Here is a 17,500-nt window from a genome sequence, read left to right as displayed (position 1 = left end):
TAGGGTTAGGGTTAGGGTTAGGGTTGGGGTTAGGGTTAGGGTTAGGGTTAAGGTTAGGATTAGGGCTAGGGTTAGGGTTAGGGTTAGGGTTAGGGTTAGGGTTAGGGTTAGGGTTAGGGTTAGGGTTAGGGTTACGGTTAGAGTTAGAGTTATGGTTAAAGCTAGGGTTATGGTTAGTTTTGGCGTTAGAGTTAGGGTTAGGATTAGGATTAGGATTAGGATTAGGATTAGGATTAGGGTTAGGGTAGGGTTAGGGTTAGTGTTAGGGTCAGGGTTAGGATTAGGGTTAGAGTTAACGATAGGGTTAGGGTTAGGGTTAAGGTTAGTGTTAGGGCTAGGGTTAAGGTTAGGTTTAGGTTTATGCTTAGGGTTAGTGTTAGGATAAAGGTTAGGGCTAGAGTTAGGGTTAGGGTTAGAGCTAGGGTTAAGTTTAGAATTAGGATTAGGGCTAGGGTTTAGATGAGGTTTTGGTTTAGGGTTACGGTTTGGGTTAGGGTTAGGGTTTAGAGTTAGGGTTAGGGATAGGGTTTCGAGTTAGGGTTAGGGATAGGGCTAGAGATAGGGATAGGGATAGGGTTAAGTTTAGCTTAATGGTTAAGGTCAGGGTTAGATCTAGTGTTTAGGTTAGATTTAGGTTTAGTATTAGGGTTAGGTTTAGGGTTTGGGTTTACCGTTAGGGTTAGAGGCTATCGTTAAGTTTAAGGTTAGGTTTATAGTTAGAGTTAGGGTTAGGGTTAAGATAAGGGTTAGGATTAGGATTAATATTGGAGCTAGTGTAAGAGCTCGGGCTAGGGTTAGCGTTTAGTTTATGTTTAGGGTTAGGGTTTAGGTTAGGGTTAGGGTTAGGGTTAAGGCTAGTTAAAGGGTTAGGGCTAGGGTTAGAGCTAGGGTTAAGGTTAAGATTTGGGCTAGGGTTATGGTTAGGTTTAGGGTTAGGTTTAAGGTTAGGGCTAGGTTTATGGTTAGGCTTAGGGTTAGGGTTAGGGTTAGGGTTTGGGTTAAGGATAGGGATAGGGATAGGGCTAGGATTATGGTTAGCGTTAGGGTTAAGATAAGGGTTAGGATTATGGTCATGGTTAGGTTTAAGGCTAGGGTTAAGGTTAGTGTTATGATTAGAGCTAAGGTTAGGGTTAGCGTTAGAGTTAGGGTTAGGATTAGGATTAGGATTGGAGCTAGTGTAAGAGCTTGAGCTAGGGTTAGGGTTTAGTTTATGTTTAGGGTTAGGGTTTAGGTTAGGGTTAGGGTTAGTGCTAGTATTAGGGTTAGGGCCAGGGTTAGAGCTAGGCTTAAGGTTAAGATTAGGGTTAGGGTTATGGTTAGGTTTAGGGTTAGGTTTAAGGTTAGGGTTAGGGTTAGGGTTAGGGTTAGGGTTAGGGTTAGGGTTAGGGTTAGGGTTAGGGTTAGGGTTAGGGTTAGGGTTAGGGTTAGGGTTAGGGTTAGGGTTAGGGTTAGGGTTAGGGTTAGGGTTAGGGTTAGGGTTAGGGTTAGGGTTAGGGTTAGGGTTAGGGTTAGGGTTAAGGGTTAGGGTTAGGGGTTAGGGTTAGGGTTAGGGTTAGGGTTAGGGTTAGGGTTAGGGTTAGGGTTAGGGTTAGGGTTAGGGTTAGGGTTAGGGTTAGGGTTAGGATTAGGATTAGGATTAGGATTAGGGTTAGGGTTAGGGTTAGGGTTAGGATAGGATTAGGGTTAGGGTTAGGGTTAAGGTTAGGGTTAAGCTTAGGGTTAAGGTTAGGATTAGGGCTAGGGCTAGGGTTAAGGTTAGGGTTAGGGTTAGGGTTAGGGTTAGGGTTAAAGTTAGGGTTAGGGTTAGGAGTTAGGGTTAGGGTTAGGGTTAGGGTTAGGGTTAGGGTTAGGGTTAGGGTTAGGGTTAGGGTTAGGGTTAAGGGTTAAGGTTAAGAGTTAGAGTTAAGGTTAAAGTTAAAGTTAAAATTAAAATTAAGGTTAGAATTAGGAGTTAGAGTTAGGGTTAAGGTTAAAATTAGGATTAGGATTAGGATTAGAGATTAGGATTAAGGTTAGGGTTAAAGGGTTAAGGGTTAGAGTTAGGGTTAGGGTTAGAGATTAGGGTTAGAGTTATAGGTTAGGGTTAGGGTTAGGGTTACGGTTAGAGTTAGAGTTATGGTTAAAGCTAGGGTTATGGTTAGTTTTGGCGTTAGAGTTAGGGTTAGGATTAGGATTAGGATTAGGATTAGGATTAGGATTAGGGTTAGGGTAGGGTTAGGGTTAGTGTTAGGGTCAGGGTTAGGATTAGGGTTAGAGTTAACGATAGGGTTAGGGTTAGGGTTAAGGTTAGTGTTATTAGGATTAGGGCTAGGGTTTAGATGAGGTTTTGGTTTAGGGTTACGGTTTGGGTTAGGGTTAGGGTTTAGAGTTAGGGTTAGGGATAGGGTTTCGAGTTAGGGTTAGGGATAGGGCTAGAGATAGGGATAGGGATAGGGTTAAGTTTAGCTTAATGGTTAAGGTCAGGGTTAGATCTAGTGTTTAGGTTAGATTTAGGTTTAGTATTAGGGTTAGGTTTAGGGTTTGGGTTTACCGTTAGGGTTAGAGGCTATCGTTAAGTTTAAGGTTAGGTTTATAGTTAGAGTTAGGGTTAGGGTTAAGATAAGGGTTAGGATTAGGATTAATATTGGAGCTAGTGTAAGAGCTCGGGCTAGGGTTAGCGTTTAGTTTATGTTTAGGGTTAGGGTTTAGGTTAGGGTTAGGGTTAGGGTTAAGGCTAGTTAAAGGGTTAGGGCTAGGGTTAGAGCTAGGGTTAAGGTTAAGATTTGGGCTAGGGTTATGGTTTGGTTTAGGGTTAGGTTTAAGGTTAGGGCTAGGTTTATGGTTAGGCTTAGGGTTAGGGTTAGGGTTAGGGTTTGGGTTAAGGATAGGGATAGGGATAGGGCTAGGATTATGGTTAGCGTTAGGGTTAAGATAAGGGTTAGGATTATGGTCATGGTTAGGTTTAAGGCTAGGGTTAAGGTTAGTGTTATGATTAGAGCTAAGGTTAGGGTTAGCGTTAGAGTTAGGGTTAGGATTAGGATTAGGATTGGAGCTAGTGTAAGAGCTTGAGCTAGGGTTAGGGTTTAGTTTATGTTTAGGGTTAGGGTTTAGGTTAGGGTTAGGGTTAGTGCTAGTATTAGGGTTAGGGCCAGGGTTAGAGCTAGGCTTAAGGTTAAGATTAGGGTTAGGGTTATGGTTAGGTTTAGGGTTAGGTTTAAGGTTAGGGTTAGGGTTAGGGTTAGGGTTAGGGTTAGGGTTAGGGTTAGGGTTAGGGTTAGGGTTAGGGTTAGGGTTAGGGTTAGGGTTAGGGTTAGGGTTAGGGTTAGGGTTAGGGTTAGGGTTAGGGTTAGGGTTAGGGTTAGGGTTAGGGTTAGGGTTAGGGTTAGGGTTAGGGTTTGGGTTAGGATTAGGATTTGGGCTAGAGTTAAGGTTAGGGTTAGGGCTAGGGCTAAGGTTTAGATGAGGTTTAGGATTAGGGTTAGGGTTAGGGTTAGGGTTAGGATTAGGGTTAGTGCTAGGGTTAAGGTTAGGTTTAGGTTTATGCTTAGGGTTAGTGTTAGGATAAAGGTTAGGGCTAGAGTCAGGGTTACTGTTAGGGCTCGGTTTAGAATTAGGTTTAGGGCTAGGGTTTAGATGAGGTTTTGATTTAGATTTAGGGTTAGGGTTTGGGTTAGGGTTTATAGTTACGGATAAGGTTAGAGTAAAGGTTAGTGTTAGGGATAAAGCTAGAGTTATGGTTAGAGCTAGGGTTAATGTTAGCTTTAGAGTTAGGGTTAGGATTAGGATTAGGATTAGAGCTATTGTAAGAGCTCGGGCTAGGGTTAGTGTTTAGTTTATGTTTAAGGTTAGGGTTTAGGTTAGGGTTAGGGTTAGGGCTAGTATTAGGGTTAGGGCTAGGGTTAAAGCTAGGGTTAAGGTTAAGATTAAGGCTAGGGTTATGGTTAGGTTATAAGTTTATGGCTAGGTTTATGGTTAGGGTTAGGGTTAGGGTTAGGGTTAGAGTTAGGATTGGGGCTAGGGTTTTGGTTATATTTAGGGTTGGGTTTAGGGTTAGGGTTAGGGTTATGGGTTAGGGTTAGCGTTAGCGCTAGTGTTAGGGTTAGGGTTAAGGTTAGGGTTAGGGTTAGGGTTAGGGTTAGGGTTAGGGTTAGGGTTAGGGTTAGGGTTAGGGTTAGGGTTAGGGTTAGGGTTAGGGTTTGGGTTAGGGTTAGGGTTATGGTGAGGGTTAGGGTTAGGATTAGGGTTAGGGTTAGGTTTAGGTTTAGGGTTATGGTTAGGGTTAGGGGTTAGAATTAGGGTTAGGGTTAAGGTTAGGGTTAGGGTTAGGGTTTGGGTTAGGATTAGGGTTAGGGATAGAGTTAAGGTTAGGGTTAGGGCTAGGGCTAAGGTTTAGATGAGGTTTAGGATTAGGGTTAGGGTTAGGATTAGGGTTAGGGTTAGGGTTAGGGTTAGGGTTAGGATTAGGGTTAGGGTTAGGGTTAGGGTTAAGGTTAGTGTTAAGGCTAAGGTTAAGGTTAGGTTTAGGTTTATGCTTAGGGTTAGTGTTAGGATAAAGGTTAGGGGTAGAGTTATGGTTAGAGCTAGGGTTAGTGTTAAGGCTCGGTTTAGAATTAGGGTTAGGGCTAGGGTTTAGATGAGGTTTCGATTTAGGTTTAGGGTTTGTGTTTGGGTTAGGGGTAGGGTTTATAGTTAGGGTTAGGGATAGGGCTAGAGATAAGGTTAAGGTTAAGTTTAGGGTTAGGGTCATTGTTAGATCTAGTGTTTAGTTTAGGTTTAGATTTCGTATTTGTTTAGGGTTAGGGTTAGGGTTAATGTTTGGGTTTAGGGTTAGGGATAGGGATAAGGCTAGGGTTAAGTTTAGGGTTAGATTTAGGGTTAGAGTTAGGTTTAGGGTTAAAATAAGGGTTAGGTTTAGGGTCCTGTTTAGATTGAGGGCTAGGGTTATTTTTAGCGTTAGGATTAGATTTAGGGTTAGGGTTATAGTTAGGGTTAAGGTTAGTGTTAGGGTTAGGGTTAGAGCTAGAGTTAGAGTTAGAGCTAGGGTTATGGTTAGCATTATGGTTAGGGTTAGGATATAGAGCTAATGTAAGATCTTGGGCTAACGTTAGGGCTAAGGATAGGGTTAGGGCTAGGGTTATAGGTTAGGATTAGGGTTAGTGTTAAGGTTAAGATTAGGGTTAGGGTTATGGTTTGGTTTAGGGTTAGGGTTATGGTTTGGCTTAGATTTAGGTTTAAGGTTCTAGGTTTATAGTTAGGGTTATGGTTAGGGTTAGGGTTAGGGTTAGGGTTAGGGTTAGAATGTGGGTTAGGGTTAGGATTATGGTTAGGTTTAGAGTTAGGTTTAAGTTTAGGGCTAGGTTTATGGTTAGGGTTATGGTTAGGGTTAAGATAAGGGTTAGGATTAGGATTAGGTAGGGAGCTAGTGTAAGAGCTCGGGCTAGGGTTAGGGCTTAGTTTATGTTTAGGGTTAAGGGTTAGGTTAGGGTTAGGGTTATAACTAGTATTAGGGTTAGGGCTAGGGTTAGAGCTAGGGTTAAGGTTAAGATTAGGGCTAGGGTTATGGTTAGGTTTAGGGTTAGGTTTAAGTATAGGGCTAGGTTTAGGGTTAGGCTTAGGGTTAGGGTTAGGGTAGGGGTTAGGGTTTAGGTTTGGGTTAGGGATAGAGATAGAGATAGGGATAGGGATAGGGCTAGTATTATGGTTAGGGTTAAGATAAGGGTTAGGATTATGGTCATGGTTAGGTTTAAGGCTAGGGTTAAGGTTAGTGTTATGGTTAGAGATAAAGTTAGGGTTAGCGTTAGAGTTAGGGTTAGGATTAGGATTAGGATTGGAGCTAGTGTAAGAGCTCGAGTGAGGGTTAGGGTTTAGTTTATCTTTAGGGTTAGGGTTTAGGTTAAGGTTAGGGTTAGGGTTAGGGTTAGGGTTAGGGTTAGGGTTAGGGTTAGGTTTAGGGTTAGGGTTAGGGTTAGGGATAGGCTTAGGGTTAGGGTTAGGGTTAGGGTTAGGGTTAGGGTTAGGGTTAGGGTTAGGGTTAGGGTTAGGATTTAGATTAGAGTTAGAGTAAGAGCTCAGGCTAGCGTTAGGGTTAGAGTTAGGGTTAGTGTTAGGGTTACGGTTAGACTTAGGGTTATAGCTAGGGTTAGGGTTAGCGTTAAGGTTAGGATTAGTATTAGAGCTAGGGTAAGAGCTCGGGCTAGGGTTAGGGCTAAGGATAGGGTTAGGGCTAGGGCTATAGGTTAGGATTAAAGTTAGTGTTAGGGTTAGGTTTAGGTATACAGTTAGCGTTAGGTTTAGGATTAGGATTAGAGCTAGGGTAAAAGCTCGGGCTAGGGTTAGGGCTAAGGATAGGGTTAGGGTTAGGGCAAGGGTCATATGTTATTATTAGGGAAAGTGTTAGGGTTAGGATAAGGGTTAGGGTTAGGGTTAAGGGTTAGGGTTAGGGTTAGGGTTAGGGTTAGGGTTTGGGTTAGGGTTAGGATTAGGGTTAGGGTTAGGGTTAGGGTTAAGGTTAGGGTTAGGGTTAGGATTAGGGTTAGGGTTAGGGTTAGGGTTAGGGTTAGGGTTAGAGTTAGGGCTAGGGTTAAGGTTAGGTTTAGGTTTATGCTTAGGGTTAGTGTTAGGATAAAGGTTAGGGCTAAAGTTAGGGTTACGGTAAGAGCTAGTGTTAGGTTTAGAATTAGGATTAGGGCTAGTGTTTAGATGAGGTTTCGGTGTATGGTTACGGTTTGGGTTAGGGTTAGGGTTTAGACTTAGGGTTAGGGATAGGTTTTAGAGTTAGGGTTATGGATAGGGCTAGAGATAGCTATAGGGATAGGGTTAAGTTTAGCTTAAGGTTTAGGGTCAGGGTTAGATCTAGTGTTTAGGTTCGATTTAGGTTTAGTATTAGGGTTAGGTTTAGGGTTTGGGTTTACCGTTAGGGTTAGGGATAAGGCTATCGTTAAGTTTAGGGTTAGGTTTAGGGTTAGAGTTAGGGTTAGGGTTAAAATAAGGGTTAGGATTAGGATTAGGATTGGAGCTAGTGTAAGAGCTCGGGCTAGGGTTAGCGTTTAGTTTATGTTTAGGGTTAGGGTTTAGGTTAGGGTTAGGGCTAGTATTAGGGTTAGGGCTAGGGTTAGAGCTAGGGTTAGGGTTTAGGTTAGGGTTAGGGCTAGTATTAGGGTTAGGGCTAGGGTTAGAGCTAGGGTTAAGGTTTAGATTTGGGCTAGGGTTATGGTTATGGTTAGGTTTGGGGTTAGGTTTAAGGTTAGGGCTAGGTTTATGGTTAGGCTTAGGGTTAGGGTTAGGTTTAGGGTTAAGGATAGGGATAGGGATAGGGATAGGGATAGGGATAGGGATAGGGATAGGGATAGGGATAGGGATAGGGATAGGGATAGGGATAGGGATAGGGATAGGGATAAGGATAGGGCTAGGATTATGGTTAGAGTTAGGGTTTGGGTTAGAAATAGGGATAGGAATATGGCTACGATTATGGTTAGGGTTAATGTTAAGATAAAGGTTAGGATTATGGTCATGGTTAGGTTTAAGGCTAGGGTTAAGGTTAGTGTTATGATTAGAGCTAAGGTTAGGGTAAGCGTTAGAGTTAGGGTTAGGTTTAGGATTAGGATTGGAGCTAGTGTAAGAGCTTGAGCTAGGGTTAGGGTTTAGTTTATGTTTAGGGTTAGGGTTTAGGTTAGGGTTTAGGTTAGGGTTAGGGTTAGTGCTAGTATTAGGGTTAGGGCGAGGGTTAGAGCTAGGCTTAAGGTTAAGATTAGGGTTAGGGTTATGGTTAGGTTTAGGGTTAGGTTTAAGGTTAGGGCTAGGTTTAGGGTTAGGGTTAGGGTTAGGGTTAGGGTTAGGGTTAGGGTTAGGATGTGGGTTAGGGTTATGGTTAGGGTTAAGGTTAGAGTTAGGGTTAGGGTTAGAGTTAGCGTTAGGGTTAGGGTTAGGGTTAGGGTTAGGGTTAGGGTTAGGGTTAGGGTTAGGGTTAGGGTTAGGGTTAAGGTTAGGGTTAAGGTTAGGGTTAGAGTTAGGATTGGGGCTAGGGTTATGGTTGGGTTTAGGGTTAGGGTTAGGGTTATGGGTTAGGGTTAGGGTTAAAATTAGGGTTAGGGTTAGGGTTAGGGTTAGGGTTAGGGTTAGGGTTAGGGTTAGGGTTAGAGTTAGGGTTAGGGTTAAAGTTAGGGTTAAGGTTAGGGTTAGAGTTAGGATTGGGGCTAGGGTTATGGTTGGGTTTAGGGTTAGGGTTAGGGTTATGGGTTAGGGTTAGGGTTAAAATTAGGGTTAGGGTTGGGGTTAAGGTTATGGTTCGGATTAAGGTTAAGGTTAGGTTTAGAGTTAGGGTTAGGGTTAGGGTTATGGTTAGGGTTTTGGTTAGAGTTTTGGTTAGGATTAGGGTTAGGGCTAGAGTTAAGGTTAGGGTAAGGGCTAGGGCTAGTGTTTAGATGAGGTTTAGGATTAGGGTTTGGGTTAGGGCTAGGGTTAAGGTTAGGTTTAGGTTTATGCTTAGGGTTAGTGTTAGGATAAAAGTTATGGCTAGAGTTAGGGTTAGGTTTAGAGCTAGGGTTAGGTTAAGAATTAGGATTTGGGCTAGGGTTTAGATGAGGTTTCGGTTTAGGGTTACAGTTTGGGTTAGGGTTAGGGTTTAGAGTTAGGGTTATGGATATCATTAAGGTTAGGATTAGGATTAGAGCTAGGATAAGAGCTCGGGCTAGGGTTAGGGCTAAGGATAGGGTTAGGGCTAGGGCTATAGGTTAAGATTAGGGTTAGTGTTAGGGTTAGCGTTAGGTTTAGGGTTACGGTTGCGGTTAGCGTTAGGGTTAGGATTAGGATTAGAGCTAGGATAAAAGCTCTGGCTAGGGTTAGGGCTAAGGATAGGGTTAGGGTTAGGGCTAGGTTATATGTTAGGATTAGGGTTAGTGTTAGGGTTAGGATAAGGGTTAGGGTTAGAGCTAGGGTTAGGGTTAGGGTTAGGGTAAGGGTTAGGGTTAGGGTTAAAGTTAGGGTTAAAGTTAGGATTAGGATTAGAGCTAGGATAAAAGCTCTGGCTAGGGTTAGGGTTAAGGATAGGGTTAGGGTTAAGGATAGGGTTAGGGTTAGAGCTAGGTTATATGTTAGGGTTAGGGTTAGGGTTAAAGTTAGGGTTAGGGTTAGGGTTAGGGTTAGGGTTAAAGTTAGGGTTAGGGTTAGGGTTAGGGTTAAAGTTAGGGTTAGGGTTAGGGTTAGGGTTAGGGTTAGGGTTAGGGTTAGGGTTAGGGTTAGGGTTAGGGTTAGGGTTAGGGTTAGGGTTAGGGTTAGGGTTACGGTTAGAGTTAGAGTTATGGTTAAAGCTAGGGTTATGGTTAGTTTTGGCGTTAGAGTTAGGGTTAGGATTAGGATTAGGATTAGGATTAGGGTTAGGGTAGGGTTAGGGTTAGTGTTAGGGTCAGGGTTAGGATTAGGGTTAGAGTTAACGATAGGGTTAGGGTTAGGGTTAAGGTTAGTGTTAGGGCTAGGGTTAAGGTTAGGTTTAGGTTTATGCTTAGGGTTAGTGTTAGGATAAAGGTTAGGGCTAGAGTTAGGGTTAGGGTTAGAGCTAGGGTTAAGTTTAGAATTAGGATTAGGGCTAGGGTTTAGATGAGGTTTTGGTTTAGGGTTACGGTTTGGGTTAGGGTTAGGGTTTAGAGTTAGGGTTAGGGATAGGGTTTCGAGTTAGGGTTAGGGATAGGGCTAGAGATAGGGATAGGGATAGGGTTAAGTTTAGCTTAATGGTTAAGGTCAGGGTTAGATCTAGTGTTTAGGTTAGATTTAGGTTTAGTATTAGGGTTAGGTTTAGGGTTTGGGTTTACCGTTAGGGTTAGAGGCTATCGTTAAGTTTAAGGTTAGGTTTATAGTTAGAGTTAGGGTTAGGGTTAAGATAAGGGTTAGGATTAGGATTAATATTGGAGCTAGTGTAAGAGCTCGGGCTAGGGTTAGCGTTTAGTTTATGTTTAGGGTTAGGGTTAAGGCTAGTTAAAGGGTTAGGGCTAGGGTTAGAGCTAGGGTTAAGGTTAAGATTTGGGCTAGGGTTATGGTTAGGTTTAGGGTTAGGTTTAAGGTTAGGGCTAGGTTTATGGTTAGGCTTAGGGTTAGGGTTAGGGTTAGGGTTTGGGTTAAGGATAGGGATAGGGATAGGGCTAGGATTATGGTTAGCGTTAGGGTTAAGATAAGGGTTAGGATTATGGTCATGGTTAGGTTTAAGGCTAGGGTTAAGGTTAGTGTTATGATTAGAGCTAAGGTTAGGGTTAGCGTTAGAGTTAGGGTTAGGATTAGGATTAGGATTGGAGCTAGTGTAAGAGCTTGAGCTAGGGTTAGGGTTTAGTTTATGTTTAGGGTTAGGGTTTAGGTTAGGGTTAGGGTTAGTGCTAGTATTAGGGTTAGGGCCAAGGTTAGAGCTAGGCTTAAGGTTAAGATTAGGGTTAGGGTTATGGTTAGGTTTAGGGTTAGGTTTAAGGTTAGGGTTAAAGTTTGGGTTAGGGTTAGGGTTAGGGTTAGGGTTAGGGTTAGGGTTAGGGTTAGGGTTAGGGTTAGGGTTAGGGTTAGGGTTAGGGTTAGGGTTAGGGTTAGGGTTAGGGTTAGGGTTAGGGTTAGGGTTAGGGTTAGGGTTAGGGTTAGGGTTAGGGTTAGGGTTAGGGTTAGGGTTAGGGTTTGGGTTAGGATTAGGGTTAGGGCTAGGGCTAAGGTTTAGATGAGGTTTAGGATTAGGGTTAGGGTTAGGGTTAGGGTTAGGGTTAGGGTTAGGGTTAGGGTTAGAGTTAGGGTTAGGGCTAGGGCTAGGGATAAGGTTAGGTTTAGGTTTATGCTTAGGGTTAGTGTTAGGATAAAGGTTAGGGCTTGAATTAGGTTTAGGGTTAGAGCTAGGGTTACTGTTAGGGCTAGGGTTTGAGCTAGAGTTAGAGCTAGGGTTATGGTTAGCATTAGGGTTAGGGTTAGGATTTAGATTAGAGCTAGGGTAAGAGCTCAGGCTAGCGTTAGGGTTAGTGTTAGGGTTAGGGTTAGGGTTAGGGTTAGGGTTAGAGCTAGTATTAGTGTTAGGGCTAGGGTTACAGCTAGGGTTAAGGTTAAGATTAGGGCTAGGGTTATGGTTAGGTTTAGGGTTAGGTTTAAGGTTAGGGCTAGGTTTAGGGTTAGGCTTAGGGTTACGGTTAGGAGTTAGGGTTAGGGTTAGGGTTAGGGTTAGGGTTAGGGTTAGGGTTAGGGTTAGGGTTTGGGTTAGGGATAGAGATAGGTATAGGGATAGGGCTAGTATTATGGTTAGGGTTAGGGTTAAGATAAGGGTTAGGATTATGGTCATGGTTAGGTTTAAGGCTAGGGTTAAGGTTAGTGTTATGGTTAGAGATAAAGTTAGGATTAGCGTTAGAGTTAGGGTTAGGATTAGGATTAGGATTGGAGCTAGTGTAAGAGCTCGAGCTATGGTTAGGGTTTAGTTTATCTTTAGCGTTAGGGTTTAGGTTAGGGGTTAGGGTTAGGGTTTAGGGTTAGGGTTAGGGTTAGGGTTAGGGTTAGGGATAGGGTTAAGGTTAAGGTTAGGGTTAGGGTTAGGGTTAGGGTTAGGGTTAGGGTTAGGGTTAGGGTTTGGGTTAGGATTAGGGTTAGGGCTAGAGTTAAGGTTAGGGTTAGGGCTAGGGCTAAGGTTTAGATGAGGTTTAGGATTAGGGTTAGGGTAAGGGTTAGGGTTAGGGTTAGGGTTAGGGTTAGGGTTAGGGTTAGGGTTAGGGTTAGGGTTAGGGTTAGAGTTATGGTTAAAGCTAGGGTTAGGGTTTATTTTGGCGTTAGAGTTAGGGTTAGGATTAGGATTTGGATTAGGATTAGGATTAGGGTTAGCGTAAGGTTAGGGTTAGTGTTAGTGTCAGGGTTAGGGTTAAGGTTAGAGTTAACGATAGGGTTAGGGTTAGGGTTAGGGTTAAGGTTAAGGTTAAAGTTAGGGCTAGGGTTAAGGTTAGGTTTAGGTTTATGCTTAGTGTTAGTGTTAGGATAAAGGTTAGGGCTAGAGTTAGGGTTAGGGTTAGAGCTAGGGTTAGGTTTAGAATTAGGATTAGGGCTAGGGTTTATATGAGGTTTTGGTTTAGGGTTACGGTTTGGGTTAGGGTTAGGGTTTAGAGTTAGGGTTAGGGATAGGGCTAGAGATAGGGATAGGGATAGGGTTAAGTTTAGCTTAAGGGTTAAGGTCAGGGTTAGATCTAGTGTTTAGATTAGATTTAGGTTTAGTATTAGGGTTAGGTTTAGGGTTTGGGTTTACCGTTAGGGTTAGAGGCTATCGTTAAATTTAGGGTTAGGTTTAGGGTTAGAGTTAGGGTTAGGGTTAAGATAAGGGTTAGGATTAGGATTAGGATTGGAGCTAGTGTAAGAGCTCGGGCTAGGGTTAGGGTTTAGTTTATGTTTATATTAAGGGTTTAGGTTAGGGTGAGGGTTAGAGCTAGTATTAATGTTAGGGCTAGGGTTAGAGCTAGGGTTAAGGTTAAGATTAGGGCTAGGGTTATGGTTAGGTTTAGGGTTAGGTTTAAGGTTAGGGCTAGGTTTAGGTTTAGGTTTAGGGTTAGGGTTAGGGTTAGGGTTAGTGTTTGGGTTAGGGATAGGGATAGGGATAGGGCTAGTATTATGGTTAGGGTTAGGGTTAAGATAAGGGTTAGGATTATGGTCATGGTTAGGTTTAAGGCTAGGGTTAAGGTTAGTGTTATGGTTAGAGCTAAGGTTAGGGTTAGCGTTAGAGGTAAGGTTAGGATTAGGATTAGGATTGGAGCTAGTGTAAGAGCTCGAGCTAGGGTTAGGGTTTAGTTTATGTTTAGGATTAGGGTTTAGGTTAGGGTTAGGGTTAGGATTAGAGTTAGGGTTAGGGATAGGGTTAGGGTTAGGGTTAGGGATAGGGTTAGGGTTAGGGTTAGGGTTAGGGTTAGGGTTAGGGTTAGGGTTAGGGTTAGGGTTAGGGTTAGGGTTAGGGTTAGGGTTAGGGTTAGGTTTTAGGTTAGGGTTAGGGTTAGGGTTTTGGTTAGGATTAGGGTTAGGGCTAGAGTTAAGGTTAGGGTAAGGGTTAGAGTTAGGGTTAGGGTTATGGTTGGGTTTACAGTTAGGTTTAGGGTTAGGGTTAGGGTTATGGGTTATGGTTAGGGTTAAGATTAGGGTTAGGGTTAGGGTTCGGGTTAAGTTTAAGGTTCGGGTTAAGGTTAAGGTTAGGTTTAGAGTTAGAGTTAGGGTTAGGGTTTAGGTTAGGGTTTTGGTTATGGTTTTGGTTAGGATTAGGGTTAGGGCTAGAGTTAGGTTAGGGTAAGGGCTAGGGCTAGGGTTTAGATGAGGTTTAGGATTAGGGTTTGGGTTAGGGCTAGAATTAAGGTTAGGTTTAGGTTTATGCTTAGGGTTAGTGTTAGGATAAAAGTTATGGCTAGAGTTAGGGTTAGGTTTAGAGCTAGGGTTAGGTTAAGAATTAGGATTTGGGCTAGGGTTTAGATGAGGTTTCGGTTTAGGGTTACAGTTTGGGTTAGGGTTAGGGTTTAGAGTTAGGGTTATGGATAGCGTTAAGGTTAGGTTTAGGATTAGAGCTAGGGTAAGAGCTCGGGCTAGGGTTAGGGCTAAGGATAGGGTTAGGGATAAGGATAGGGCTAGGATTATGGTTAGAGTTAGGGTTTGGGTTAGAAATAGGGATAGGAATATGGCTACGATTATGGTTAGGGTTAATGTTAAGATAAAGGTTAGGATTATGGTCATGGTTAGGTTTAAGGCTAGGGTTAAGGTTAGTGTTATGATTAGAGCTAAGGTTAGGGTAAGCGTTAGAGTTAGGGTTAGGTTTAGGATTAGGATTGGAGCTAGTGTAAGAGCTTGAGCTAGGGTTAGGGTTTAGTTTATGTTTAGGGTTAGGGTTTAGGTTAGGGTTTAGGTTAGGGTTAGTGCTAGTATTAGGGTTAGGGCGAGGGTTAGAGCTAGGCTTAAGGTTAAGATTAGGGTTAGGGTTATGGTTAGGTTTAGGGTTAGGTTTAAGGTTAGGGCTAGGTTTAGGGTTAGGGTTAGGGTTAGGGTTAGGGTTAGGGTTAGGGTTAGGGTTAGGGTTAGGGTTAGGGTTAGGGTTAGGGTTAGGGTTAGGATGTAGGGTTAGGGTTAGGGTTAGGGTTAAGGTTAGAGTTAGGGTTAGGGTTAGAGTTAGAGTTAGGGTTAGGGTGAGGGTTAGGGTTAGGGTTGAGGGTTAGGGTTAGGGTTAGGGTTAGGGTTAGGGTTAAGGTTAGGGTTAAGGTTAGGGTTAGGGTTAGGGTTAGGGTTAAAGATTAGGGTTAAGGTTAGGGTTAGAGTTAGGATTGGGGCTAGGGTTATGGTTGGGTTTAGGGTTAGGGTTAGGGTTATGGGTTAGGGTTAGGGTTAAAATTAGGGTTAGGGTTAGGGTTGGGGTTAAGGTTAAGGTTCGGATTAAGGTTAAGGTTAGGTTTAGAGTTAGGGTTAGGGTTAGGGTTATGGTTAGGGTTTTGGTTAGGGTTTTGGTTAGGATTAGGGTTAGGGCTAGAGTTAAGGTTAGGGTAAGGGCTAGGGCTAGTGTTTAGATGAGGTTTAGGATTAGGGTTTGGGTTAAGGCTAGGGTTAAGGTTAGGTTTAGGTTTATGCTTAGGGTTAGTGTTAGGATAAAAGTTATGGCTAGAGTTAGGGTTAGGTTTAGAGCTAGGGATAGGTTAAGAATTAGGATTTGGGCTAGGGTTTAGATGAGGTTTCGGTTTAGGGTTACAGTTTGGGTTAGGGTTAGGGTTTAGAGTTAGGGTTATGGATAGCATTAAGGTTAGGATTAGGATTAGAGCTAGGATAAGAGCTCGGGCTAGGGTTAGGGCTAAGGATAGGGTTAGGGCTAGGGCTATAGGTTAAGATTAGGGTAAGTGTTAGGGTTAGGTTTAGGGTTACGGTTACGGTTAGCGTTAGGGTTAGGATTAGGATTAGAGCTAGGATAAAAGCTCTGGCTAGGGTTAGGGCTAAGGATAGGGTTAGGGTTAGGGCTAGGTTATATGTTAGGTTTAGGGTTAGTGTTAGGGTTAGGATAAGGGTTAGGGTTAGAGCTAGGGTTAGGGTTAGGGTTAGGGTAAGGGTTATGGTTAGGGTTAAAGTTAGGGTTAAAGTTAGGATTAGGATTAGAGCTAGGATAAAAGCTCTGGCTAGGGTTAGGGTTAAGGATAGGGTTAGGGTTAGAGCTAGGTTATATGTTAGGGTTAGGGTTAGGGTTAGGGTTAAAGTTAGGGTTAGGGTTAGGGTTAGGGTTAGGGTTAAAGTTAGGGTTAGGGTTAGGGTTAGGGTTAGGGTTAAAGTTAGGGTTAGGGTTAGGGTTAGGGTTAGGGTTAGGGTTAGGGTTAGGGTTAGGGTTAGGGTTAGGGTTAGGGTTAGGGTTAGGGTTAGGGTTAGGGTTACGGTTAGAGTTAGAGTTATGGTTAAAGCTAGGGTTATGGTTAGTTTTGGCGTTAGAGTTAGGGTTAGGATTAGGATTAGGATTAGGATTAGGATTAGGGTTAGGGTAGGGTTAGGGTTAGTGTTAGGGTCAGGGTTAGGATTAGGGTTAGAGTTAACGATAGGGTTAGGGTTAGGGTTAAGGTTAGTGTTAGGGCTAGGGTTAAGGTTAGGTTTAGGTTTATGCTTAGGGTTAGTGTTAGGATAAAGGTTAGGGCTAGAGTTAGGGTTAGGGTTAGAGCTAGGGTTAAGTTTAGAATTAGGATTAGGGCTAGGGTTTAGATGAGGTTTTGTTTAGGGTTACGGTTTGGGTTAGGGTTAGGGTTTAGAGTTAGGGTTAGGGATAGGGTTTCGAGTTAGGGTTAGGGATAGGGCTAGAGATAGGGATAGGGATAGGGTTAAGTTTAGCTTAATGGTTAAGGTCAGGGTTAGATCTAGTGTTTAGGTTAGATTTAGGTTTAGTATTAAGGTTAGGTTTAGGGTTTGGGTTTACCGTTAGGGTTAGGGTTAGGGTTAAGGCTAGTTAAAGGGTTAGGGCTAGGGTTAGAGCTAGGGTTAAGGTTAAGATTTGGGCTAGGGTTATGGTTAGGTTTAGGGTTAGGTTTAAGGTTAGGGCTAGGTTTATGGTTAGGCTTAGGGTTAGGGTTAGGGTTAGGGTTTGGGTTAAGGATAGGGATAGGGATAGGGATAGGGCTAGGATTATGGTTAGCGTTAGGGTTAAGATAAGGGTTAGGATTATGGTCATGGTTAGGTTTAAGGCTAGGGTTAAGGTTAGTGTTATGATTAGAGCTAAGGTTAGGGTTAGCGTTAGAGTTAGGGTTAGGATTAGGATTAGGATTGGAGCTAGTGTAAGAGCTTGAGCTAGGGTTAGGGTTTAGTTTATGTTTAGGGTTAGGGTTTAGGTTAGGGTTAGGGTTAGTGCTAGTATTAGGGTTAGGGCCAGGGTTAGAGCTAGGCTTAAGGTTAAGATTAGGGTTAGGGTTATGGTTACGTTTAGGGTTAGGTTTAAGGTTAGGGTTAGGGTTAGGGTTAGGGTTAGAGTTAGGGTTAGGGTTAGGGTTAGGGTTAGGGTTAGGGTTAGGGTTAGGGTTAGGGTTAGGGTTAGGGTTAGGGTTAGGGTTAGAGTTAGGGTTAGGGCTAGGGCTAGGGCTAGGGATAAGGTTAGGTTTAGGTTTATGCTTAGGGTTAGTGTTAGGATAAAGGTTAGGGCTTGAATTAGGTTTAGGGTTAGAGCTAGGGTTACTGTTAGGGCTAGGGTTTGAGCTAGAGTTAGAGCTAGGGTTATGGTTAGCATTAGGGTTAGGGTTAGGATTTAGATTAGAGCTAGGGTAAGAGCTCAGGCTAGCGTTAGGGTTAGTGTTAGGGTTAGGGTTAGGGTGGTTAGGGTTAGAGCTAGTATTAGTGTTAGGGCTAGGGTTAGAGCTAGGGTTAAGGTTAAGATTAGGGCTAGGGTTATGGTTAGGTTTAGGGTTAGATTTAAGGTTAGGGCTAGGTTTAGGTTTAGGGTTAGGCTTAGGGTTACGGTTAGGGTTAGGGTTAGGGTTAGGGTTAGGGTTAGGGTTAGGGTTAGGGTTAGGGTTAGGGTTTGGGTTAGGGATAGAGATAGGTATAGGGATAGGGCTAGTATTATGGTTAGGGTTAGGGTTAAGATAAGGGTTAGGATTATGGTCATGGTTAGGTTTAAGGCTAGGGTTAAGGTTAGTGTTATGGTTAGAGATAAAGTTAGGGTTAGCGTTAGAGTTAGGGTTAGGATTAGGATTAGGATTGGAGCTAGTGTAAGAGCTCGAGCTATGGTTAGGGTTTAGTTTATCTTTAGGGTTAGGGTTTAGGTTAGGGTTAGGGTTAGGGTTAGGGTTAGGGTTAGGGATAGGGTTAGGGTTAAGGTTAGGGTTAGGGTTAGGGTTAGGGTTAGGGTTAGGGTTAGGGTTAGGGTTAGGGTTTGGGTTAGGATTAGGGTTAGGGCTAGAGTTAAGGTTAGGGTTAGGGCTAGGGCTAAGGTTTAGATGAGGTTTAGGATTAGGGTTAGGGTAAGGGTTAGGGTTAGGGTTAGGGTTAGGGTTAGGGTTAGGGTTAGGGTTAGGGTTAGGGTTAGGGTTAGGGTTAGGGTTAGGGTTAGGGTTAGGGT

At 43.2% G+C, this 17,500-nt stretch overlaps 5 protein-coding genes across 5 annotated transcripts in view; all 5 read right to left on the bottom strand.

Moving 5' to 3' along the window:
- Positions 1-1,504, bottom strand: part of LOC135924178 (sporozoite surface protein 2-like) — a gene marked incomplete at its 5' end in the record, with an annotated part of 2,779 nt that extends 1,275 nt beyond the window's left edge. The window contains 2 exons of the mRNA XM_065459225.1: positions 1-141; positions 1,345-1,504. The exon at positions 1-141 is cut by the window's left edge and continues 43 nt beyond it. Of these exons, the coding sequence (XP_065315297.1) occupies positions 1-141; positions 1,345-1,504 (301 nt within the window). The remainder of the gene's footprint in view (positions 142-1,344) is intronic.
- A 1,034-nt stretch (positions 1,505-2,538) lies between these two features.
- Positions 2,539-4,453, bottom strand: LOC135924177 (circumsporozoite protein-like; the record flags this gene model as incomplete). Its single annotated transcript, XM_065459224.1, has 3 exons — positions 2,539-3,421; positions 4,073-4,233; positions 4,385-4,453. Coding segments are annotated over 3 exons (1,113 nt in total), but the record flags the coding sequence as incomplete, so codon positions are not given.
- Positions 4,454-5,046: 593 nt separating this feature from the next.
- On the bottom strand, positions 5,047-8,624 carry LOC135924176 (circumsporozoite protein-like). The gene is made up of 5 exons (XM_065459223.1): positions 8,579-8,624; positions 8,046-8,388; positions 7,883-7,996; positions 6,407-6,553; positions 5,047-6,025 (listed from the first exon to the last, which is right to left on the bottom strand). Exons 1-5 carry the CDS (start codon positions 8,622-8,624, stop codon positions 5,047-5,049), a joined length of 1,629 nt encoding a protein of 542 aa, XP_065315295.1.
- A 437-nt stretch (positions 8,625-9,061) lies between these two features.
- Positions 9,062-10,890, bottom strand: LOC135924174 (circumsporozoite protein-like). The gene is made up of 3 exons (XM_065459222.1): positions 10,840-10,890; positions 10,432-10,774; positions 9,062-9,264 (listed from the first exon to the last, which is right to left on the bottom strand). The coding sequence occupies exons 1-3, from the start codon at positions 10,888-10,890 to the stop codon at positions 9,062-9,064; spliced, it is 597 nt and encodes a 198-aa protein (XP_065315294.1).
- A 4,240-nt stretch (positions 10,891-15,130) lies between these two features.
- Positions 15,131-17,500, bottom strand: part of LOC135924173 (sporozoite surface protein 2-like) — a gene marked incomplete at its 5' end in the record, with an annotated part of 6,483 nt that continues 4,113 nt past the window's right edge. The window contains 3 exon segments of the mRNA XM_065459221.1: positions 15,131-15,444; positions 16,388-16,512; positions 16,888-17,500. The exon segment at positions 16,888-17,500 is cut by the window's right edge and continues 157 nt beyond it. Coding sequence (XP_065315293.1) covers positions 15,131-15,444; positions 16,388-16,512; positions 16,888-17,500 — 1,052 coding nt within the window.

Source organism: Gordionus sp. m RMFG-2023, chromosome 2 (genome assembly GCF_954871325.1).
Source record: "Gordionus sp. m RMFG-2023 chromosome 2, tfGorSpeb1-WG-v2, whole genome shotgun sequence".
NCBI lineage: Eukaryota > Metazoa > Nematomorpha > Gordioida > Chordodea > Parachordodidae > Gordionus > Gordionus sp. m RMFG-2023.
This window is presented reverse-complemented; position numbering and strand designations above follow the sequence as displayed.

Excerpts from the sequence above, each read along its gene's own strand:
- LOC135924176 (XM_065459223.1), bottom strand. The coding sequence starts at position 8,624 with ATGATATCCATAACCCTAACTCTAAACCCTAACCCTAACCCAAACT. Across the intron at positions 7,997-8,045 it reads AACCCTAATTTTAACCCTAA|CCCCAATCCTAACTCTAACC; the intron begins CCCTAACCCATA and ends CCATAACCCTAG. Across the intron at positions 6,554-7,882 it reads AACCCTAACCCTAACGCTAA|CCCTAACTCTAACCCTAACC; the intron begins CTCTAACCCTAA and ends CCTTAACCCTAG.
- LOC135924174 (XM_065459222.1), bottom strand. The coding sequence starts at position 10,890 with ATGCTAACCATAACCCTAGCTCTAACTCTAGCTCAAACCCTAGCCCTA. Across the intron at positions 10,775-10,839 it reads CTCAAACCCTAGCCCTAACA|CATAAACCTAAACCTAACCT; the intron begins GTAACCCTAGCT and ends ACTAACCCTAAG. Across the intron at positions 9,265-10,431 it reads CCCTAACCCAAACTTTAACC|CTAACCGTAACCCTAACCCT; the intron begins CTAACCTTAAAC and ends ATAACTCTAACT.